Here is a 25,476-nt window from a genome sequence, read left to right as displayed (position 1 = left end):
TCATCAAAAGATGCTTCTTTTAATACCTTATCTACAATAGAATTCCGACGGGGACACATGCATGCCACATGGACCCCACAACTTCTTATTGTAATTTCTGCTGCTCGTCTAAGGTTATTTGAAATTTTACACCGAAGAGTAACATCATTCCGATCGCCTAAACTTATGCGTTTCAATAAGTTAAGTCTATCACTCACATAAAGAAAGCACAAAGAATTTAATGAATCAAGTCGAAATGTCCCTCTCGCGAGCTCTTCTTCAAAACCATTAATGAACAAGTAGATAGAACAACCAAACAGTTGAAATACTGATGGCACATTATCCTTGCGTTTTCTGTTGAAAGCAAAACATAAAGCAAATGATGGAAATTTCTGACCAACTGAGAATGATATGGAACTTCCATGGCTCTGATGGTTGAACCACTTTGGAATTGTAGTTCCTGGAAGTGCAAGGTTATAATGAGACCACTTAGAAGCGAAGCCCAATTCAGATGAAGAGCCCAATTCAGATCCAAACTCCTGATGCGATGATCTCATATTAGAATAACCACATACTAAATTTCGTGGAAGCCCTATCACATCTCCAAGCTGCTTGCAATTAACAAAATTTCAGTTCAACAAATTTAGTAAGGAAAGTCAACCAATTTTTTATATATATATATATATATATATAAAAATTAGAGAGATACCTGACTAAATAATCTTCTTCTGCATTGTGAATTCAACGAATTGCACCCTATTGCAATTACATCTCTTATACGACGTGGAAGCCTTGGAATTTCCCGAAGGTACCGACAATCGCAAATGCTAAGGGTCTCTAATTTCGGAAATCTGCGTGCAATTTTAGGGAGGGTAGTGATGTTGCTGTTATGGAAACCTAAACATTGTAATTTGGGGAAGCAACCAGAAGTATCCCTGACTTTTGGAAAATTTTCACAATCATACAAAAAGAGCTCCCTAAGATTTTGTAAATTAGAGATGTTACTTGAATCTTTCACGTTTTTTATACTTATACTCAAGCTATGAAGGCTAACGAGATATCCTATTGATGAAAGCAACGCTAATCTTTCCGTTCTTTGTAGAAGACTTCCACAACAATTAAAATAAAACCTTTTAAGAGATTTCAACCGGAGGTTTCTCGGAAAAATTCTAATATTTCGGCATTCACGGAGATCCCAGAATTCAAGCTCTTCAAGAAGTCCATTAGATTGATGAACCTCAACTAAATTTATGCATCTATAAAGTTTCACCTCCTTTATGTTTGGAGAAATCACTGATAAGTCAGGTACCTTTGTAATATTTTTACAAAGGTTGAAATTCATATATTTCAATGTTTCGAACCGACATCTCTGCATAAGAAGGAAAGTTTTTGAAATTTATTAGTAAGAAGAAAACAAACTTTAAAATGATAGACTAAGAGCATAGGTTAATAAATGATCAATAATGAATTATAATAGACATTTTTTTCCCTTTAAAAAAAATATAATACACATTTTTAAAATAAAAATGCTAAAAGTATAATAAGTTTTACTACAGAAATCTTATAAAATCATGTGGTAATGAATATATATATATATATATATTAGTTTCAACCTATGACGTCATGAAAAAATGTGCATATTGCAATGAATGTGATTGGTATCAAATAGTTGATTGATTTGCACCATAGACTCATCATGGTTGTGTGAACATTATTTAATATTTGTGCACAATTTTAACTTTTTTTTTTTAGTAAAATGCACAATTTTAACTTTATTTGTGGAGAAAATTAAATGAAGTCCAACCAACCAACTAATTGATCAATCCCGACTAAATTTATGCACCTATAAAGCTCCAACTTCTTTATGTTTGGGGCAGTCACTGATAAGTCAAGTACTTTTGTAATATTTTTACAAGGTGCGAAATCCATATATTTTAATGTTTCAAACCGACACCTCTGCAAAAGAAGATTTTTTTTTTTTTGAAATTTATTATTAAAAAGAAACAAAATAAGGCTAAGAACTCATTTCAAAAAAAAAAAAAAAAAAAAAAAAAAGGTTAAGAGCATAGATTAGGAAATAATAACTCTTTTTTTTTTTTTTTTTTTTTGAGAAACAGAAATAATAACTATTCAATTATGAATTATAATACACACTTTTAAAATAAAAATGTTAAAGGTACTACAATTTTATAAACATAAAGCCTTCAAATTAATGTGGCAATGAATGTGATTGGTAGGTTTTAACCACCTTATAAATGAATATTTAAATTGTCTCTTTATAATTTGTGACACATCAGTTTGTATGTTCAATGTAGTAAAACTTGTACTATCTATAGCACTATTTTTTTTTTTTTAAATAAAAAAAACATTTGTCAATAGTTCATTGATTTGCACCATAAATTTTTTATGGTTATGTGTACATTTTTAAATATTTGTACACAATTTGATTTTATATATTAAAAAAAATTATAGAAAATTTATTTTATATAGTATTAAATGCATGGTTTTGTTTTAGTAACAAAAAAAAAATGCACCTTAACTTATTCTCTAAAGGTACTCGTTAACAAAAAAAAAAAAAAACTAATAAGAATTTATAAATGCTATGATTATACCTCGAAATGCTCGTCCAATTCAATGTGGCTACTTTGCATGTTAAGTGCAACGAGTTTTGTAGGTTCATAGGTGGACGGCAAGGACGATAAAGGAAATTCATTCCAATCAAGTAACCTTAACCCATTGGGAAGATATTTAAGGTCTTCACAAATTACATTGCGAATTGTCAAATATTTGAGGCTTTTCATCTTTCCAAGACTCAATTGCATCTTTCTTGGATGTGGCAAGGACAATGTTATGCCTCGAATTTCATCTAATCCCTAATTGAACAAAGAATCACATGAATCACATTAGACAACAAAACATATGATTATTAAATTTAAAACAAAATCATCTTCAACATTAAAATGATAAATCAAACACAATGAGAAAAAATTATTTATATTTGCATTGCGAGAAAAGGAAAAAGGTAAATCAAAAGGACTTATACCGTATCTTCGTTTAGTACTTCAGGAGCATCCTCATAACACAATAGCCTTCTATATTTTTTTGACACTTTTGATTCTTGTCGAGCAATTTCCAAACCCATTTGTTGTATTAAGTCATGCATCAATAACTTGTCATCTTTTGTAATGACTATGAGAGATTTATCGATAAGTTTTTCAATATCATAGTATAGGTCATGAAAATTGCTACTTTGTAATATATCTACAACCAAATTCTTGTAGAATCCTTTAAAAAAATATGCAATATCAAGGAAAATTTCTTGTTGAATTTGATCCAATCCATCATAGCTTATTTTAAGTACCTTTTGAATATCCGAATTAGGAATTCTTTTGTACTTATCTAAGGCACTTTTCCAACATTGTAAATTTTTGTCATATAAATCAGCACCTATTATTTTTAAAACTAATGGAAGTCCTTTGGCATAACCTATAAATTGGTGTACAAGCTTCGAATAATCTTCTGTAGGCTTGTTTCTTTTGAGTGCATGTTGACAAAAGAGTTCACAAGATTCACATTCATCTAATTCCTTAACCTCATAGTAAAATAAATGACAATCTTCTCGCAGAGGAGATAGCAACTTTTTCTCTCTTGTTGTGATAATAATTCTACTTCCAGAAGCAAACCAATTGCAACTTCCAAGCAAATTTTCTACTTGTTCTAATTTGTCCACATCATCTAGAATTAAAAGAATTTTTTTGTTCCGAAGCTTTTCCATTATCACATTGCTTCTTTGAGCTCTACCATGCACTTTCAATTTTCCAGCCCTTAAGATCTCATAATAAAGTGCATTTTGTAGTTGGAGTACATCATCATTTGTTTTTGAGTTTTCTCTAACATCCTCTAGAAAGCTACTTCCTTCAAAACGATATGCAATTAAGTTAAAAATAGCTTTTGCAATTGTTGTCTTACCTATTCCAGGAAGACCATGGATCACTAACATGCGAACATTGTTTGACTTAATATCTAAAATACGACTTATTTCCTCTATGCGAGAGTCTATTCCAACTGGGTATTTAACAACAAATACTTGTGTACGATTTAATTTAGCACTTAAGATCTCTTCTAAAATTTCTTCAATAAATCTAAATTGAGGGTAGCTGCCAATCACAAAGCATTTAAAACATGTTAGAAAATAGAAATATGATCTTGAATTGAATTCAAAACGTTTAGTTTGTGAACTACAACATAAATTTTGTTAGTCAAATTAAATGGCATGTAATTCATAGATTTGAGAACTATCATTACGAACTTTTTTTTTTTAGGTCAAACATCGACTTTAGGCTTTTAGCACAAAGATGCATGGAATATCTACTTTGGAAAGGAAACAAACTCATTGAATATCAACTTCTAACACTTGAATGAATTTATTATAAAATTTAGGGGAAATTTTCTAAACATGACATGAGAGAAGTTTCAAATTAATTGATAAGAGTATCTATCATATATTCTTCCCTTTCTATCACTAAACCTTATATCCTATTTAGCTCACTACTAAAAGATATGATCAAAATATAAATTTTTTATAATCTCTTTTCTTTTCTTTTTTTTAATAAAAAAGCAAACAAGAAGGGTTTTTTTTGGGGGTTGTAGTTTGTTTAGCAATAAAATTAATTGGTGATAACAAAGTAGAGATTAAACACATACTCATTTTTGTAATGCCAACCAGATATATGGCTGGCTTCATTTAGGGCTGCCCTCCATCTCTGCACCTTCTCTTTATTATCCTTGAATATTTTTTCATGCTTTGCGAGTGCTTCTCCAAACTTTTCCTGTTGGTTACGTACATCTGATGGATCCACCTTGTAAAAAACCGGTAACACCACTTGGCCATTATTCTTACACTCAAGAATCTTGACAAGTTCATCCAAACACCAAGTGGAGGATGCATAATTTCTAGAGAATACAATCATCGAAATCTTTGAACTTTCAATAGCTTCAAGAAGTTCAGCTGAAATTTTTTCTCCTCTTGGAAGCTCATCATCCATGAAAGTGTTAATACCATTATGACGCAAAATACCATTCAAATGGCTGGTAAAACCATTGCGGGTATCTTCTCCTCTGAAACTCAAGAACACATCATATATGCATCGTTGGGTGAAAGAGGAAGAGGAGGTTCCTCTGGTGGTCGAAAGGGCCATTGTGATTTTGATGAAGAGACAGTTTAGAAAATCTAAAGGAAGAGGAGAGGAGAAAGAAAATAAAGATGTGACAAAATTAAAATTGTAAGAGTTTAAGAAGCGAAGTGAATGAGAAATAAAAAATTAGAGATATTTCACAATGGTTTTTTGAGAAAGAACGAGAATTGGCTGAGAATGAGAGAGTCATTGAATTGAGTTTTAGTTGTTGTGATGCCAGGCTAAAATAAGTAGTATTTTTTTGGGGCACAGCTTATGTCAAGTGCTCTAGTGCACTGGACGCATTGCGATTGTGACATGTGTCCAAAAATGGACACGTGTCACAATCAGTGCGGCTCCAATGCACTGGAGCAGCCGCACCCATTTTTTTGATTGGTAAGTGATTTTTTTGGGTACACGCGCTTTCTTTGATCCAGGAAAGTTCGAAGAAATCTCTTTGCAGTATCAAAATTTAACCCAAAAATAATAATAATAATAATAATAATGTGGGCCAAAAATTTAAAACGTGTTGGGTGGGTCTCAATGATCCATTTCTTTTGTTTATGGAACCTATTTCATTAGTTTATTATATCTGGGAGACTAGGACTAGCATATCAGCAGACAGGCAGAGTAGTTAGAGATAATATATAAAAGACAGGCAGAGTCGTTAGAAATAATATTTTATATTATCTCTAAGACTCTAACAACTCTCCCTGTCTACTGATATGTTAGTCCTAATCTCCCAGAGATAATATTTTATATTCTAACCAATAAATTTTTTTTTTTGATGGTTAACTAATAATATTTTATCTTTGGCGTTTGGACTTTGGAGTGTAGCTGGAAGCTGGAAGCTGATGTGCATTTTCTGATTAAAACTTTCAAAATTTTTGACTCAGTAAAGTACGAAGAAATATCCGCTGGGCCGGCTGTAAAATACTCTGCATTTCACTTTCAGACCTGGTTGAATTTATCTGTATTCTGTATGACCCAATAAACAATCAATTATACTTTGTCTTTATGAAATGCATATGTTGAAATCTTTGAGTCTTTCTACCCAGGAAAAAAAAAAAAAACGTTGAGTCTATATTGGTTGGTGATGTCATTCTGTTATACGCACAGTTATGATGACTGATTTGGCCCAATTGAATTCGATTAAAGGTATTTGCTGTCGTGTGTTTGTATATTATAATACGTTAAAAAGTTTTAAAAAAAAAATTTATATGGAAACATTAATAAATATCCTAAAAGCAATGGTTTAAGAATTATTTTTAGAAATATTTTATTATTTTTAGATAGTTTAGAAATATTTTATGAAAAAAATAATAAAATAATAAATTTTTTTTGACAGTTTTTTTTTTTTTTTTTTTTTTATAATTCTCATAAAAGTGACGTTTAAAATTTTCCTAACATAGTTTATTAAAAATTGCTCTAAGGATACCCTTCACATGAGTCTTATAATGAATTTTCTACATTAGGGTGCTATGGTAATTTCCAAGTTGTAAAGAGTAGTAAATCACTGCCTGTGTGAACATGCTAATTTTTTTTTTAATGGGAAAAATGGTTTCATAATGTTCGTAGATTCAGTAAGGTTGTGTCCAAATCTATCAATGCCTCAAAATTAAGGTTTTGTTGACAATTTGACTCCGGTATCATGTTAGGAAACACTAGCTTTGGTAGTCCCAATATCTGATTCACTGAGTGTAGCGATTTTTTTGTTATTTACCATATGTTTGGTAAAATTTCAATGAAACGTGTGATGTGTAATACTTTTTTTTTAATTTTTCTTTTTCTTTTATTTTTGATGTTTTATTATGCAGCTCTTCTATCAAATTTAGATTATCGTAATATATTCTTGTTGATATAGTGTTCAACAACCTCAACTCCATTCCTTACAAGCTTCCCATAGCACTGCATCTATACATGACTTTTGCATTGAAAACGCAATCTTAGGATTGTATTTTCTCATTGCTTCAATTGTCAGATCTAGCTTTCCCTAGAAAAACAACGAAAGCATGCCATGTAAACAAATTTGCAACATTTAAAGAGAAAACTTTATATGATTGCTATAAGTTTAGCTATGTTTAAATGTAAAAACCCATTCTAATTGCTCATAAAATCCACGTGGGTATTTTGACCTCTAAAACTCAAGAATATATTATATTTGCATAGGAGTTTAGTTACAAAATTGGTTGTAACCTAAAGTTACAAACTTACTTAAAAAAAAAATATTACTACATATTTTGAAAATCTAGCTGTTGAATTGCATATTCTTTACACTCTTAACACATATGTCAAATTTTATGTCAATCGGATATTATTTACTGTATAATCTATTATATTTTATGCATAATTTCAAACTACAAAAACTTGCAACTTAAACAATTTATTGATGACATAACTATTAATCTTTAATTCTCTCTATAAAAAACCAATTCTAATTGCTCATAAAATCCACGCGAGTATTTTGACCTCTAAAACTCAAGAATATATTATATTTGCATAGGAGTTTAGTTACAAAATTTGTTGTAACCTAAAGTTACAAACTTACTTAAAAAAATAAATATTACTACATATTTTAAAAATCTAGCCGTTGAATTGCATGTTCTTTACACTCTTAACACATATGTCAAATTTTATGTCAATCGGATATTATTTACTGTATAATCTATAAGCTTATATTTTATGCATAATTTCAAACTACAAAAACTTGTAATTTAAACAATTTATTGATGACATAACTATTGATCTTTAATTCTCTCTACATTTTGTAAGCATGGAAGATATAAGAAGAAGATGTAATCTAATAGTACATTTATCAAAATTCACATTCAATAAAAAAAATATTGAGTAAAGTTGTACTCTAAAGCTACAATCAATTTTGTAACTAAATTTTGTCCTTTGCATAGTAGTGTGAAAGAGGAAGAGGAGTCTCTTTTTTCTGGTAAGAAAAGTCATTGTGATTTGGATAGACGGTTAGATGATCTAAAAGGAAGAGCAGAAAGATATATTTGATAACTTAGGTAAAGGAAAGTGAATGAAAAATTAAAAATAAGAGAGATTTGTCTCAAAAGGATTTTTGAGAGAGAACGGGAATGGTAGATTGAAGAAATTGAATGTTAGTTGTTGTGAGGCCAAGAAGACAACGATGGTCTATTGTGAAAATACTAGCATACTGCTTGTAGTCTGATTCACTTTTTAGAGAACGTAATTTCTCAGTTGTGTAGCTCAAACACGTAATCTGAGAAAACTAGTCGTCACTTTAGTGTAAAATACCATTATGGTTATGGAGACTTTGAGTGTAGCTTACATTACAATATTGATTCACTTTCACACTTTTCCATAAAATATAACCTAAAGAAAGTAGGACACAATTTCCTTTCTCTTTTTTTACCACCCCAATCATTTTTGTTTCCTTCGTCCTTTCTCTTTATACTTTCTTTTCTTCTTTTTCTTTTTCCTTTTTGACTACCTTCCTCTTCTTTTCACGCAATGTATTTGTATTTGCATACGATGATACTGTTAAGTGGTGGCAGTGGGGGACAGCTGGGTAAGGAAGGATAGGCCATAAAGAATCAGTGTTGGTCCGTATGAACACGTACATTTCTTAAGGTAAATTATTGTTGCATCCGCGGAATTACACATTATTAATACTTTTATATTTATATATATTTAAAAGTTAAAACGCAGTATTTATTGTTCTTGAGCCACGTTTGTGACCATATCATCTATTTATTTTCAATTATTCCTCTCTTATTTTTTGACTTTTATTTATTTATTTATTTATTTATTTTGTAGTTTACTGTTACATTTTCTCTAACTTTTCCCCTTCAATTTTACTTTTTCATTTCCCCGCTAATATCAACATTAATATCATTCTTCCTTTATCCCTTCGTCTTTCTTTCATTTTGAATTTTCTTATCCCCATTCTCTTACTATAAATTTGTTATTCTCTCTCACTCTATATCTATTTTATCACATAAAAATGTTATTACTCTCTCTCTTCCTCAAAATTTTTTTTTTTGGTATCTTTACTTTATGTTGATGAATTTCAATGTTATTTAGAACTCTACTATTATTCTCCCTCTCTCTCTCAATTTTTTTCCCTTTTTTGTGTGGATTTTTATTTTATTTTTTATTTTTTATGTTTTATATCTTTACTTTAAGTTGATGAATTTATGTATTCTTTAGAACTTTACTTTAGGTTGATGCATACCCCTACAAAAAATAAATAGGATTAAATTGTATTTCACACTCCAAACTTTTTGGTTTGGTGTTTTTAAGTTGTTATTTTTCTTTTTCTTTTCTTTGATTGTCAAATGCTATCATATTGCATTATAAAGATAATATATAAGAATATAATGTTATTCAATTACATAACATGACTTGGATAATTTGATGTGACTATATCTTTTATTTTGACTATTCTTCTTCTTATCTTATTTTCTATAAATTTATCTAATTCAGGTCTCTCCCAAAAAAAAGGAGATTATTCTCTTTTTCGATTATTTATTGTTTCTTGCAACTTAACTTTAGGTTGATGAATCATTCTACTTTTTCTCATAACACTATTTTGGGTTAATATACGATTTTGTGTGTTTTTGAGTTTTCCATCATAAGCCTTTTCTCTCCATCTTATAGCTTTTGTTTGATTTTTTATTGACATAATACTTAGTTATTTTGAAAGTGAAAATTAGATTTTATATCAAAATACAAGCTTGCTATGTATTTGAACGTGTTTCTCAACTAAGCAATATCAAGTGTAATTTTGTGATGAGTTTTGATTATTACGATATCTCATTTAAGAAACGAAAAATTTGAATAATATAAAGTGTAGGGACACGATTATTTAACGGCCCAAGAATGACGTTGGGCTCGTACATAAAAGATCCCTCACAATATGATTTGTAGAGAATGGGCTTAAAAGGCTTGCCTTTGATCACGGGGCGATGGTCCGGCCTGATTTTAGGGGGGCTCATGTAGAAAAGGGTTCGGCCTGAACATCCAAGCCCTACAGCGTCGTAGCCTGAGGGGTTGGACTCCTCGGACTTAGTCCGAGGAGCATCAGGTTCTTCCCCCTCTTTCTTCCTCCTTTTTCTCTTGGCTTTCGTTTCCTTTTATACTCGTATTCCTCTCTTTCTTTAGAGTCCACGTGTAAGCTTTACCTTCGGGGTAGATGACTTGTCCTATCAGCCCATATCTCAAGTGGTTGGGAGTAGACGTAAAGGTTGAATAGCATGGTCAAGAATAGGGGCTTGTCAGGCACAGAGTTCTCTACTACAGTATTGGCAGTCTTTTCACTTATCCTGTCCGTGCATTAAACTCGTTCTTGACAATTGGTCTCCTCAGATCAGGCCCTGGGCCTTGATATAGAGCGGGCCTGGGCCATGAATTTTCTGGCCCACAATAGCCCCTCAAAATCCTGCTGCCCGACTTTTAATTGGGGAGGAGGGTTTTGGTGACTTTGGGCCCACATCACGGCTCGTTCAAGTTTTGCACTCCACTCATACTTGTGTTTTTATATTCACATGGGAGACGTGCCAAGTCAAGAGTCATCCCTTCGTTCGCGAGTACTCTGAAGTTTCAACAACCGAAGCGCGCCTTCCCGAGGATCTTAAGATCCTATGGTTGTGGATGGTGTGGGAAATTAAGCCAGAGCTGCCTTGTCTGCAGCGCGTCTTGGAAATCTGCTCAAATTAAATTACATGACACCTCCTTACCCTCTATATAAGTAGGACAGGTGATTGCTCTCCTGACATACAAACTCTTTTGCTCTCTTCAGAATCATAACCCTTTGTCCATACCCAGTTCCTTCCTCTGGTGTCATCTTCCCTTTGTGCCATATGTCTGAGGCTTGGGTAGAGGTGGGGGAACTTCACCCGCCACAGAGACACCGGACCCTTCCAAGACGTAAAGTGATGTGGCCTGGGCAGGGGAGGCACAGATTTAAGGTGTCTTCCCGCTTGGACATTGTGGGGACGGTACCCTCCCCTCTTTTAGTCAAAATCCGAAGCAGGTTCTGGTCACACCAGATTTTTGGTGTGTCAGAAGAAAGATCTTCCGCCATCAGTGCCGTCTGCCTTGTCGCAGACAAATTTTGGTGTAGGCTCCTCAACTTCCGGTTCCCGGCACCTTCTCTTCAACGGTGTGGGCCTCAAGTTGGGTTCCCTGCACCTTTTCTTCAGCTGCGCTAGCCTGAAGCTGGGCGCTCTCTGCACCTTTTCTTCAATGGTGCAAGCCCCACATTGGGTTCTTTTGCTGCCTGAGTTATGGGCATGTAAAAGTGCTGAGAATGGTTTTCCTTGAACAAAATCTTGAAGCAGCAGCCAACCTCTCCTCTGTGTTACCTCCTCGGCTTTATCTTATTCTCTTGTATCTTTCTTTTCAATTATGTAGTTAGCTTTAATATAAGCTGATTCCAGCTTTTCATTGTACGCTGTACTATTTTTTTTGTTTTAATAAAAGGGAAATTTATTTACTTGTTTCGAATATTTTTCTTTTTTGCAAAACTACTTTGTGAATGGGTGTGCCCCATGTGTGTTTTCTTCAATGATACTTAGAGTAGGAAACCTTGAAACATAATCCAACTAATTTTAATTTACCGACATTACCAGGCATAATAACAATAATTCACAATAAATTAGACTTAGGAAACTAACCGAGATAACAGTTGAATATTTTGTAATAAGTGTGAGGAGACCATCCGAGAACGATAAACTCTAAACAATCCATCCGAGGGGGTAACTGAGCAGTAAAGGACTCCGATTGTGCTTTTGGTAACATATTGCTATATATTGCATCAATCCCTTTGGTACTGAGGATCCGAGAGCAGACTTGAGAATCCATGCAGTTTAGGAATTAACCCAATTGTTAATGGAGAGTTCTCCTCGGATAGATTCTAAGGTCCATGTAATGTAGTTTTTCTTTTAAGTACTTAGTTTCCCCATAGGCTTGAGTCCGAGGACCATGCAAGGCCTTGGTCTTATCCAAAACTTATAATTTTTTCTTTGTGTACTTGGTTTCCCCATAGGCTTGAGTCCGAGGACCATGCAAGGCCTTGGTCCTGTCCAAAACTTATAGGTTTTTTTTTTGTGTATTTGGTTTCCCCATAGGCTTGAGTCCGAGGACCATGCAAGGCCTTAGTTCTGTCCAAAACTTATAGTTTTTTCTTTGTGTACTTGGTTTCCCCATAGGCTTGAGTCCGAGGACCATGCAAGGCCTTAGTTCTGTCCAAAACTTATAATTTTTTCTTTGTGTACTTGGTTTCCCCATAGGCTTGAGTCCGAGGACCATGCAAGGCCTTGGTTCTGTCCAAAACTTATAATTTTTTCTTTGTGTACTTGGTTTCCCCATAGGCTTGAGTCCGAGGACCATGCAAGGTCTTGGTTCTGTCCAAAACTTATAGTTTTTTTTGTGTACTTGGTTTCCCCATAGGCTTGAGTCCAAGGACCATGCAAGGCCTTGATTCTGTCCAAAACTTATAGTTTTTTCTTTGTGTACTTGGTTTCCCCATAGGCTTGAGTCCGAGGACCATGCAAGACCTTGGTTCTGTCCAAAACTTATAGTTTTTTCTTTGTGTACTTGGTTTTCCCATAGGCTTGAGTCCGAGGACCATGCAAGGCCTTGGTTCTGTCCAAAACTTATAGTTTTTTCTTTGTGTACTTGGTTTTCCCATACGCTTGAGTCCGAGGACCATGCAAGGCCTTGGTTCTGTCCAAAACTTATAGTTTTTTCTGTGTACTTGGTTTCCCCATAGGCTTGAGTCCGAGGACCATGCAAGGTCTTGGTTCTGTCCAAAACTTATAGTTTTTTCTTTGTGTACTTGGTTTCCCCATAGGCTTGAGTCCGAGGACCATGCAAGGCCTTGGTTCTGTCCAAAACTTATAGTTTTTTCTTTGTGTACTTGGTTTCCCCATAGGCTTGAGTCCGAGGACCATGCAAGGCCTTGGTTCTGTCCAAAACTTATAGTTTTTTCTTTGTGTACTTGGTTTCCCCATAGGCTTGAGTCCGAGGACCATGCAAGGCCTTGGTTCTGTCCAAAACTTATAATGCAAGGCCTTGGTTCTGTCCAAAACTTATAATTTTTTCTTTGTGTACTTGGTTTCCCCATAGGCTTGAGTCCGAGGACCATGCAAGGCCTTGGTTCTGTCCAAAACTTATAATTTTTTCTTTGTGTACTTGGTTTCCCCATAGGCTTGAGTCCGAGGACCATGCAAGGCCTTGGTTCTGTCCAAAACTTATAGTTTTTTTTGTGTACTTGGTTTCCCCATAGGCTTGAGTCCAAGGACCATGCAAGGCCTTGATTCTGTCCAAAACTTATAGTTTTTTCTTTGTGTACTTGGTTTCCCCATAGGCTTGAGTCCGAGGACCATGCAAGACCTTGGTTCTGTCCAAAACTTATAGTTTTTTCTTTGTGTACTTGGTTTTCCCATAGGCTTGAGTCCGAGGACCATGCAAGGCCTTGGTTCTGTCCAAAACTTATAGTTTTTTCTTTGTGTACTTGGTTTTCCCATACGCTTGAGTCCGAGGACCATGCAAGGCCTTGGTTCTGTCCAAAACTTATAGTTTTTTCTGTGTACTTGGTTTCCCCATAGGCTTGAGTCCGAGGACCATGCAAGGTCTTGGTTCTGTCCAAAACTTATAGTTTTTTCTTTGTGTACTTGGTTTCCCCATAGGCTTGAGTCCGAGGACCATGCAAGGCCTTGGTTCTGTCCAAAACTTATAGTTTTTTCTTTGTGTACTTGGTTTCCCCATAGGCTTGAGTCCGAGGACCATGCAAGGCCTTGGTTCTGTCCAAAACTTATAGTTTTTTCTTTGTGTACTTGGTTTCCCCATAGGCTTGAGTCCGAGGACCATGCAAGGCCTTGGTTCTGTCCAAAACTTATAATGCAAGGCCTTGGTTCTGTCCAAAACTTATAATTTTTTCTTTGTGTACTTGGTTTCCCCATAGGCTTGAGTCCGAGGACCATGCAAGGCCTTGGTTCTATCCAAAACTTATAGTTTTTTCTTTTCTGTGTATTTATTTGTTTTTTGAAGATCAGCCCCTAGACCATGGCGGGGAAAGTTGGCTTGATGCCGGAAGCCCCTAGAACTGCCCGCACCGTTGGCACTGCAGGGCGTAGCCCCCAGCAGAAGTTTATGTCGGAGCAACAACTACATGTCGCCGGAGAGGGAGGAAACCCCGCGAACCTCTACTTGCTAGAGAATTGACTCCACCGCCACCTGGGCCAATGCGCAAACCTTCCCACAGACGGCGCCAATTGTAGGGACACGATTATTTAACGGCCCAAAAATGACGTTGGGCTCGTACATAAAAGATCCCTCACAATATGATTTGTAGAGAATGGGCTTAAAAGGCTTGCCTTTGATCATGGGGCGATGGTCCGGCCTTGATTTTAGGGGGGCTCATGTAGAAAAGGGTTCGGCCTGAACATCCAAGCCCTACAGCGTCGTAGCCTGAGGGGTTGGACTCCTCGGACTTAGTCCGAGGAGCATCAGGTTCTTCCCCCTCTTTCTTCCTCCTTTTTCTCTTGGCTTTCGTTTCCTTTTATATTCGTATTCCTCTTTCTCTTTAGAGTCCACGTGTAAGCTTTACTTTCGGGGCAGAGGACTTGTCCTATCAGCCCATACCTCAAGTGGTTGGGAGTAGACGTAAAGGTTGAATAGCATGGTCAAGAATAGGGGCTTGTCAGGCACAGAATTCTCTACTACAGTATTGGCAGTCTTTTCACTTATCCTGTCCGTCCATTAAACTCGTTCTTGACAATAGGTCTCCTCAGATCAGGCCCTGGGCCTTGATATAGAGCGGGCCTGGGCCATGAATTTTCTGGCCCACATAAAGAGTTTATTTTAAAGTGGAAAAAAAAAAAAACGTACCATAATATAATTAAGAAAAATATGGACTACTTCAAAAAGAAATAATTTCAATCAAACACACCTAAAATACTAAAATGAGATATATATATATATATATATATATATAAAACACACCTAAAATACTAAAATGAGATATAGATAGATAGATAGATAGATAGATAGATAAATGAAAAATAATTTTAGAAGTTTTTTGATTTTTAGAGAGAACAAATTATACGTCATACCACAATTACAAAGTAATCATATATTCCCACACATTGCATGAGTTTACAACTAGTTTTAATTTAAAAACTAAAACCTTCTAGCATCTTCAATTCGACAGAAATTGAATAACAGATAACTAAACTTTATTGCTCCTATATCGTCCTACATTGATATGAGATACCTATACCCACGAGGAGCTTCTGCACACTGTTATAGAAAGCCCCGCTTGATCTAACAATGTGACCTGAGAATTATTCTATTTTGAAGTACATGGTTTCTGAAATATGCTACAAAATCATAGATGGGAAACTATAAATTTTTTTGAAAGGCAGATAGTGGACGAGGAGATGGGGTTTGAAGTTTGAACCACATACATGGGGTATTACAAAAGATGCTATTGCCACTAAGCATTCACTGAACCCGAGAAAACTATGGAACTTGTCCAGAAAAAATTATATGAGCTTCTTTTTCTCAAAAAAGGTCTTCAGGTGCCAATGTGCCATACTTGCAAGCCTGCTACTGATAAACAACCAATAAGGGAAAGAAAACTCAACCAGGCCATCCTGTTGTTAGTTGTTTTGTTGAGCACCTGCATTTCTTCTTCTCTAAAATATAAATCATAAACAGCATTGGTTAAAAGGAGATGGATATCCCACTTTTCATGAACTGTAAAAGAAATACAATAAGTTTTCTTACCTTTCACGGAGATAAAACATTTCCTCCTGAATGGAAATAACAGTATCATACGTCTTCTTCAGTTCAAGTTCCATGAGCTGGCATTTAAAATAATGACAAGAGGATAAGTTCCTATCCATATTGTGAACACAACTTGTAATATCTTATTTAAAAAATTGCAAAACAATGATAATTAAATTAACTAAAAATGAAGGTCAGAACTAACTATATTTCTAGCATGATTGCTAAGCACAAATGCATGGACTCGAGTCTTGATAGTAGCCAATTTGGGCAAATAATGCATGAGGGTAAAACCCTGCCCAAGTTCAGAGAGACCTCACTTAACTGAGATCAGCATTGGATAAGACAAAATCTCTCTCTCTCTCATAAGATAGAGATATGAAAATTACCAATTTAGTTTCACTTCCAATCCCAGTAATCAACTATCCAGATAAACCTATTCTCAAAAAAACTATCCAGATAAACCATTTCACCAATAAACAAAAGTGCAGAAAAAAGAGAATCATTTGCATGAACTTTTCATGGTAAGAGAAATTGCACAAATAAAGATTGTCTAAGAGTAAGTAGATAACGTTGAGGATATGCAAATGAAATGACTTTGACACTAACAAGACGCCATCAGAAAAAGAAAAAAACACACACACACACCAAGAGGCACAAATTAGTGCAAGAATCACTTATCAAAAAACAAATTAGTGCATAAACACCCAGAGGAAAAAAAAAATTTATATGTTTCACATTGCTCCACACGTGAAAATTAAAATAAGTACAAAGGGGGGTCCCTAAGCTGGGTTGAAATCACCCAATTCCCCACAAATATCAAGCACATTATCTCATCCATATTTAAATAGAGAGATATTAGGGAAGCAAGTACATCAGTTTTTACTCCAATATAATGCTAACACCAGGAATCAGAATCAAATTATTGCCTTTTTTACTTTAATTGTTCTTACAGGCTACAAATACAAAAGTATATGAGCAATAAGCTGATAATTATCCACTACAAAAAATTTAAAAGAAGAAAAAGATACCACAAAGATTCATTACTACTTTCTAAACTGCTTTTGTGGCATACCATGCAGTGAAAGCTGCTATACAAAATGACTCCGTCACCTAAAATATATATATATATATATATATATTTTGATAAGTAACATAAAATTTTTATTAAAAAGAACACAGCCCAATACATAGGAAATGTACAAAAGAGGCAAAAACATCAAGAAACACGATTACAATGATCAAGCAAAACAAGAAGGGAAAGACAAGAAAAAGATGGTAAAACTAAACACCATTCCAGAAGAGTAAAAAAGAAAAAAGACTTAAACTCAAGAATGGACCGTTTACGTCCCTCAAAACTTCTAGTATTCTATTCCCGCCAGATACACCACATCAAACAATGCGGCAAAATCCTCCATATAACTATATTATGATGTCGCCTGAAATTACATGACCAACAATCCAACAAATCCACTATCCTTTGCGGCATCACCCAACAAATACCAAACAAGCAAACTATAACTAATTGAGTTTCTGTCAATCTTCTTACCTAGAATGACATAAAATCAGATAAAGCCAGAGAAGAAGCTCTAAATTTTATGGAAAAAACAAGGTCAAGATATGTGTTATTTGAAGTTTCCATTAAATAAGATTACCAGGCCATTATGTGCACCATATGTCTATTTCATATGTGCAACAATACTTTCCCTATGAGAAATGAATAAGAAGACTGGTAACACAATTTGAGCAAATATTTGTGCAACACAAAGAGAGTTCCCCTAAGCATTCAAGTGACAATTAAATCACTGATTGAAGATGTAGAAATGGTAGCATACTTGGTCTATTATCCAATATCCATGCTTGAATGAATAGATGATGAAAGTGTTTCTAACGTCATCCAACCTGAATGTGGCTAAGCATTGCATTTAGATACAGGTGAACCAAGTTTCGAGGAACTGCCTCTAATTACCCATACAAGCTGATGGGGAGTGCACACCCACTCAGATTTTTTTTTGGTCACATTACCTTGCTTTTAGCTCATTTGAGGTGAATACACACCCAAAATGAGTCAATATTACACTTTTGTTTCACCTACTCACATGGGAATTATCAATTGAGGTCAGTCAATGTGGGCTCAGATTCAATTAGCCAGACTCATCCTAAAGCACTTCAATGTCAAAAGACAATCCAATTTCAGTATTGGAAAATCTCCAATAAGGTGAAAAAAAGTTATTGGGTTTCATGCCAAAGTTACACTCCTTTTGGACTATTTCTTTAAGATCAACGGCCATAGAGAACGTAAAAATACAATTATTCTTCATTGCATTGAACTGCTCATTTTAGTAAAATAACTTTTATTATGGATTCTCTTATTATATTACTTATATTTGATTTAAAACACATTTAATTAATATGACAAAACCCATCAAGACAAATATCGATAATCCACCCAAGAGAAACCCACTAACAAACTAAAAACTCGATTCTAAGTACAGAAAAATATTTTGGTACCTTTAGCTTCTTCACATAGAAAACTTTATTGTAGTATAGAAAAAGAATACATACTTGTCCAGGGAGCCTCGCCAAAGTACAAGCAAATGGGTATTTGATTTTTATCAACCTCCTTGGAAAGAAAGGATAAAAACCCACCACCAACCCCGGCACCAGTTTTACTTGTACCAGTCAAAACCCTGAAACTTCTACATTTCTTTGTTAAGTTCATTCAGTTCCAGCTCACAATGAATGTTGCTGCCCTTGCATCAACTTTAGCTATGGCCACACAATGACTTCATGGTAAATCCATCAATCAAAGCAATTTATAACCAAAGCCAAAGAAGTCTTACCGATGCCGCAATGTAGGGCGTGATCTATTTTTGGTGTGTGTGAGATATTGAAAGAAACCCTCATTTTCAACACTTTTTCCTCTGTCAAGTCTTCAATAAGTTTGACCCTAGGCAACTGGAGAAGAACAAAATTTAGGGGTTATTCAAGAACAAGATGTTTTAATAATTCTAAGGTTTACCATAGTTTTTCAGCTAGTGATGGTGGGTGTAGAGAAGTGGTTTGTCAATTGTCAGTACCAAGAGGCTGACTGGGGGCAGTGGGGTGCTTGCATTGGACTTGCAGCTTTGTCTTGGTCGACTGCTTTGGCTCTTCAAGTGTAGTGGCAAGCAGTTGTATAAGCAAAGATGCTCTGCTTCCTGAAATAGTAAATGATAATCATTGCAATAGTCCCCCAATTCTACCCACACAAAAGAAAAGTATCTAAGATTCAGCCAATAGTTCCAAATCATTTTTAAAACATGAATTTTTGTTTTAGGTGAAGTGAATATTAAATTTAGTGCTAAGGGATATCAATTCAGGAGAAAGGTTCCAGTTAGCCTCTAACATGAGGTATGTTCAAGATAACAAGGAGAAATAACCATTATTTGTATGAGAAGAAGTGAAGAACAACATAAAAATCATATTTCATTCAATAAGACAATTTATTCTAAACTTGGCCAACTGGAATATCAATTCATTTTATCTTATTTATATTTTGTCATATTTAAAAGAACTACAATACAGAAGGCCTTAAGCCATACTAACTAAAATTAAAACAGTCCAAGCTAGGCCTAGAGTAACCTCATGACTACTCCCATATTAAAATCAAATCATATTTCCAACAATTACTTAGCTGGTATACATATAATGTGAACTTAGTACCTTCAAAAGGGTCGAAGATTCCAAAGAGGGACCTCATTAGCATTTGAGTGACCTTTCAGAACTGGTGCTAAGTATTAATAAATTGATAAATCATAGTCCAAATACACATGTTGAAGAAGAGCAGAAAACGAATGCAAGTCCACCAGGATGTGTGACTGTGTGAGCAACATATTAGAAAGAGGAGAGAGAGGTAACAAACTTCTATCTGCTTACTGTTGGGGGAACATTTACAGGCCACAATAAACTAGGGTCATTAGACCCCAGTGCCCATTTTATGAGGCTGTTCACTACATTATTATCTGAAAAAAAGAAGCCAAAGCCAAAATATCCTTCATTATGCTCCTCCATTCCCAGCCGAGCTTGCAAGCTGAATTTACAATGAAGTTGATGATAATAGCTGCAATTTAAAAGATAAATCCTCAACAACCAGCTAACAATAGAAAGATTATCTCTAGCACAGATTCATTGGACTGCAAAAAAAGGAAGAGAAATAGCAATCCAATTGTGCAATCTGTACTGTATTTTACCTTTATATATCCATGGTAACATTTTATCAAATACTTGGGGTGCTTACCTTTATACCCTCTACCACAACTTGTTCAAGTCTCTCCTCATTTGCCAATGGCATTGCCCATCTTACTGCAGAGGCTTATCCCACGTCTGATTGCTCTGCCATTCCCCTCTTGATTTCTAACAACCACAGCCAAGCCTACATTATTTTGATCACATGACGCATCGAAGTTAAGCTTCACCAGTTGATCAGGTGGTTTGGTCCAAGCACTTTCTCTTTTTTGCTCTTCAGTTCCCCTCGTAGTCCTAAGTGATCTCAAGTTAGAGTCATACTGTGTGTTAAGACGATGGGCTAGCTGATTTATGCTTACTTTAGTCTCTGAAACCAGAGCTTTCACCCGTGCATCCCAAAGGATTTTCATCGCCACTGCTGCATACAGTGTGAATTCATCTTTGCTGACTCTTTCTGCTAATAATTCCTTTGGGGGGTCAACTATTTGCTCAATGAACTCCTTTACAGATTTAGCTTGGATCATTTCAATGCGAAAACCCCATCGACCACCATACCACATTCCTTTGGCATAGGGACAACGTTGAAATAGATGTAAGGCTGAATCTTTTGCTATTTCACAAAGAGGGCAACGATCAGCATTTTGGGTTTCAGAGCATCCGACCATCTCTCGCTCGAAAGGAAGAACCCCTGCAGCCACTCTGGATAAAAATAATTTTAATCTTTCATCAAAAGATGCTTCTTTTAATACCTTATCTGCAATAGAATTCCGGGGGGGACATATGCATGCCACATGGACCCCACACCTTCTTATTGTAATTTTTGCTGCTCGTCTATGGTTATTTGAAATTTTACACCGAAGAGTAACATCATTCCAATCGCCTAAAATTATGCGTTTCAATAAGTTTTGTCTATCACTAACATAAAGAAACCACACAAAATTATATGAATCAAGTAGAAAACTCCATGTCGTGAGGCATTCTTCAAAACCATTAATGAACAAGTAGATAGAACAATCAAACAGTTGACATACTGCTGGCACATTATCCTTGCGTTTTACGTTTAAAGCAACACAAAAAGCAAATGATGGAAATTTCTGACCAACCGAGAATGATATGGAACTTCCATGACTACGATGGTTGAACCACTCTGGAATTGTAGTTCCTGGAAGTGCAAGGCCATAAGAAGACCACTTAGAAGCGAAGTCCAATTCAGATGAAGAGCCCAATTCAGATCCAAACTCCTGATATGATGATCCCATATTAGAATAACCACATACTAAATTCCGTGGAAGCCCTATCACATCTCCAAGCTGCTTGCAATTAACAAAATTTCAGTTCAACAAATTTAGTAAGGAAAGTTAACCAAAATTGTTTTTTTTTTTTTTTAATATAAATTAGAGAGATACCTGACTAAATAATCTTCTTCTACATCGTGAATTCAACGAATTGCACCCTCTTGCAATTACAGTTCTTATACGACGTGGAAGCCTTGGAATTTCCCGAAGGTTCCGGCAATCGTAAATGCAAAGGGTCTTTAATTTCGGACATCTGCGTGCAATTTTAGGGAGGGTAGTGATGTTGCTGTTATAGAAACCTAAATATTGTAATTCGGGGAAGCAACCAGAAGTATCCCTGGCTTTTGGAAAATTTTCACAATCATACAAAGCGAGCACCCTAAGATTTTGTAAATTAGAGATGTTACTTGAATCTTTCACGTTTTTTAAACTTATTACCAAGCTATGAAGGCTAATGAGATATCCTATTGATGAAAGCAACGCTAATCTTTCCGTTCTTTGCAGAAGACTTCCACACCAATAAAAATAAAACCTTTTAAGAGATTTCAACCGGAGGTTTCTTGGAAAACTTCTAACATTTTGGCATCCACCAAGATCCCAGAATTCAAGCTTTTCAAGAAGTCCATTAGATTGATGAACCTCAACTAAATTTATGCATCTATAAAGTACCACCTCCTTTATGTTTGGAGAAATCACTGATAAGTCAGGTACCTTTGTAATATTTTTACACTGGGCGAAATTCATATATTTCAATGTTTTGAACCGATATCTCTGTATAAGAAGGAAAGTTTTTGAAATTTATTAGTAAGAAAAAAACAACCTTTAAAATGATAGACTAAGAGCATAGATTAATAAATGATCAATAATGAATTATAATAGACATTTTTTTTCATTTGAAAAAATATAATACGCATTTTTTAAAATAAAAATATTAAAAGTATAATAAGTTTTACTACATAAATCTTACAAACTCATGTAGCAATGAATATATATATATATATATATATATATATTAGTTTCAACCTATAACATCATGAAAAAATGTGCATATTGCAATGAATGTGATTGGTGTCGAATAGTTTATTGATTTGCACCCATCGACTCATCATGGTTGTGTGAACATTATTTAATATTTGTGCACAATTTTAACTTTTTTTATGGAGAAAATTACATGAAGTGCAACCAACCAACTAATGGATGAATCCTGACTAAATTTATGCATCTATAAAGCTCTAACTTCTTTATGTTTGAGGCAGTCACTGATAAGTCAAGTACTTTTGTAATATTTTTACAATTTGTGAAATCCATATATTTTAATGTTTCAAACCGACACCTCTACAAAAGAAGATTTTTTTAATAAAAAAAATTATTATTAAAAAGAAACAAAATAAGGCTTAGAGCTCATTTCAAAAAAAAAAAAAAAAGGCTAAGAGCATAGATTAGGACATAATAACTCTTTTCTTTTTTTTGGTGGAGAAACAGAAATAATAATTGTTCAATTATGAATTATAATACACACTTTTAAAATAAAAATGTTAAAGGTGCTACAATTTTATAAACATAAAGCTTTCAAATTAATGTGGCAATGAATGTGATTGATAGGTTTTCTTGAAGAAATTATTCGAGCCCAAGATCCCGTGATGGTTTTCTTGTCAGAAACATGGTCTGGAAGAAAACAGCTAGAAAAGATTCGGTGCAAGATCAAATACGCTGGTGTATTTACTGTTCCTAGTCAAGGTAGGGGCGGAGGTTTGGCTCTCCTATGGAAGTCGGAAGTGACGGTGTGGGTGGATAGTTTCTCAAAATTTCATATAGATGCTGTGGTGAACGGAATGACGGCGGAGGCATGGCGTTTTACCGGTTTCTATGGTGAACCGAATACAAACTACAAGGAGGAAGCTTGGAGTATGCTATGGATGTTGCGATCCAAACCGCACTTGCCATGGTGTTGTATGGGAGACTTTAACGAGATACTTCGGACGGAAGAGAAGAGAGGAGGTAGAATTAGAGCGCATGACCAAATGCAAGCTTTCCGGGATGTGTTAGACGATTGTGGTTTTGTGGATCTTGGCTTCTCTGGACCTGAATTTACGTGGCATAGCCGAAGATATGGTCACCTAATATGGGAACAGTTAGACAGGGGAGTAGCCAACTATGATTGGTTAGCAAAATTCCCAGCAGCTTCAGTTCGCCATCTCCATTGTTTTTCATCAGATCATCGACCCATAAAGCTGGTTTTTGATCCCAACAGCGAAACACAACGTTGGTTCCGGCGTCCTTTCCGTTTTGAAGAGATGTGGCTGGCAGATAGGGGTTGCAATGACATTGTCTTAAGAGCTTGGGAAGTTCAATAAGATGGGAGTCCCATGTTTAAAGTATCCAAGAAGCTCAGGAAATGTAAAAAAATGCTCAAGTCATGGAGCAAAGATCACTTTGGCAGTGTTAAGAGACAAATAGCCAAGACGAAGGAGTTGTTATGGAAAGCGGAAGAGGAAGCAGCCAAAGGAGGAAATTATGGGAATGTGACCCATCTTAGAAAGGAACTTAATATCTTGCTGGACAAAGAGAGCAGAATGTGGAGGTAGAGAGCTAGAGTACAGTGGGTGGCAAAGGGAGATAAAAACACCAAATATTTTCATGGAGTGGCCACCCAAAGGAAAAGAAGAAACTTCATTAAAGGTATAAAAGATTCTGAAGGAAATTGGCAGTATGATGAAGGTGTTGTATCGGGCATTTTTGTGGAGTTTTTTACTAGATTGTTCACCCAATCACAGCCCCATGATCTTGACCGTGTCCTTGAAGGAGTGAAAAGGGTTGTCACAGAGGAAATGAACGTGGAGTTGGTGAAGCCGTACACTATGACAGAAATTGATACTGCCATTAAGCAAATGGCTCCTTTAAAAGCCCCAGGGCTAGATGGAATGCCTCCTCTTTTTTACTAATCCTTTTGGCATCATATTGGTCCAGAGGTGTCCGAAGCTGTTCTTTCTTGTCTAAACTCTGGTAATCTTCTTAAATCTATTAATCATGCTTTCATTACTCTTATTCCAAAAGTGAGTAATCCCGAAAGTGTCTCAGAATTTAGACCTATCAGTTTGTGCAATGTGCTTTATAAGATTATCAGCAAAGTTATTGCTAATAGCTGATAGACTTATCACAGATAATATTTTAATTGCTTTTGAGTCATTGCATCATATGAAAACCTCTAGTTCGGGCAAGGAAGGTTTTATGGCCTTGAAGCTCGATATGAGTAAGGCATATGACAGAGTGGAGTGGAGTTTCCTTGAAAAAATCATGTTGAAGATGGGGTTCCAAGATTCTTGGGTGGCTTTGATCATGCAATGTGTTTCCACTGTGACCTATTCCATACTCTTAAATGGTGAACCAAAAGGATTCATCCGACCTTCTAGAAGGTTGAGGCAGGGTGATCCTCTGTCCCCTTTTCTCTTCTTGTTTTGTGCGGAGGGACTAAATGCTCTTCTCAACAAAGCAGCTGACAATGGGGAAATTAGGGGTTTATCTTTATGCCGTCAGGGCCCTAAGATTACTCACCTCTTTTTTGCAGATGATTGCCTCCTTTTTTGCAGGGCTAATAGAACGGAGTGTCATAAAATTCAGCAATTACTTGATTGGTATGAGGTTGCCTCGGGCCAATTGGTGAACAAGACTAAAACCACTCTCTTCTTTAGTCGCAACACACCGGAGGAGATTCAACATGACATTCAGGTCTTGCTAGGGGTGCCGGCTATCAAACATTATGAAAAATATCTGGGTTTGCCATCATTTGTGGGTAGACAAAAAAGAGCATGTTTCAATCAAATTAAAGAGCGGATTTGGGCAAAAATGCAAGGTTGGAAGGAAAAGTTACTTTCTCAAGCCGGGAAGGAGGTCATGATCAAGGCGGTGATTCAATCTATTCCCACATACTCGATGAGTGTATTTCGGCTACCTTTGGGTTTAATAAAAGATATTGAGGCGATGATCCGCAAATTTTGGTGGGGCAACCAAGATAACAAAAAAAGAATGCA

The 25,476-nt window shown here is 35.3% G+C and overlaps 2 protein-coding genes and 1 long non-coding RNA gene across 4 annotated transcripts in view; 1 reads left to right on the top strand and 2 right to left on the bottom strand.

Annotated features, from left to right (window-relative positions):
* Positions 1-271: 271 nt before the first annotated feature.
* On the bottom strand, positions 272-5,379 carry LOC126718906 (TMV resistance protein N-like). Its single transcript, XM_050421303.1, has 5 exons — positions 4,684-5,379; positions 3,023-4,136; positions 2,592-2,852; positions 689-830; positions 272-587 (listed from the first exon to the last, which is right to left on the bottom strand). Exons 1-4 carry the CDS (start codon positions 5,175-5,177, stop codon positions 807-809), a joined length of 1,893 nt encoding a protein of 630 aa, XP_050277260.1. The 5' UTR covers positions 5,178-5,379; the 3' UTR covers positions 272-587; positions 689-806.
* On the top strand, positions 318-21,482 carry LOC126718911 (uncharacterized). The gene is made up of 2 exons (XR_007653146.1): positions 318-452; positions 21,329-21,482. It is a non-coding gene; the product is annotated as an uncharacterized LOC126718911 (long non-coding RNA).
* LOC126718908 (transmembrane emp24 domain-containing protein p24delta9) overlaps positions 15,352-25,476 on the bottom strand; it is a 29,931-nt gene continuing 19,806 nt past the window's right edge. Inside the window, exon 5 of one of the 2 annotated variants that reach the window (XR_007653144.1) lies at positions 15,352-15,474. Coding sequence is in view for 1 of the 2 variants with exons in the window: in XM_050421306.1 (XP_050277263.1) it covers positions 15,683-15,718 (36 nt within the window). In the remaining variant the exon portion in view is untranslated. Of the gene's footprint in view, positions 15,719-25,476 lie in introns of both variants that reach the window. The other variant, XM_050421306.1, reaches the window with a different exon arrangement.

Source organism: Quercus robur, chromosome 3 (assembly GCF_932294415.1).
Source record: "Quercus robur chromosome 3, dhQueRobu3.1, whole genome shotgun sequence".
Taxonomy (NCBI): Eukaryota; Viridiplantae; Streptophyta; class Magnoliopsida; order Fagales; family Fagaceae; genus Quercus; species Quercus robur.
The sequence above is the reverse complement of the archived record's forward strand: the minus strand, read 5'-3'. Positions and strand labels throughout refer to the sequence as shown.

Bases quoted from the DNA above. Each gene is read 5' to 3' on its own strand.
- LOC126718906 (XM_050421303.1), bottom strand. From the start codon at position 5,177: ATGGCCCTTTCGACCACCAGAGGAACCTCCTCTTCCTCTTTCACCCAA. The intron at 2,853-3,022 runs GTATAAGTCCTT...TTGTTCAATTAG, and splicing joins AAGTACTAAACGAAGATACG to GGATTAGATGAAATTCGAGG. The intron at 831-2,591 runs GTATAATCATAG...AATTGCACGCAG, and splicing joins AATTGGACGAGCATTTCGAG to ATTTCCGAAATTAGAGACCC.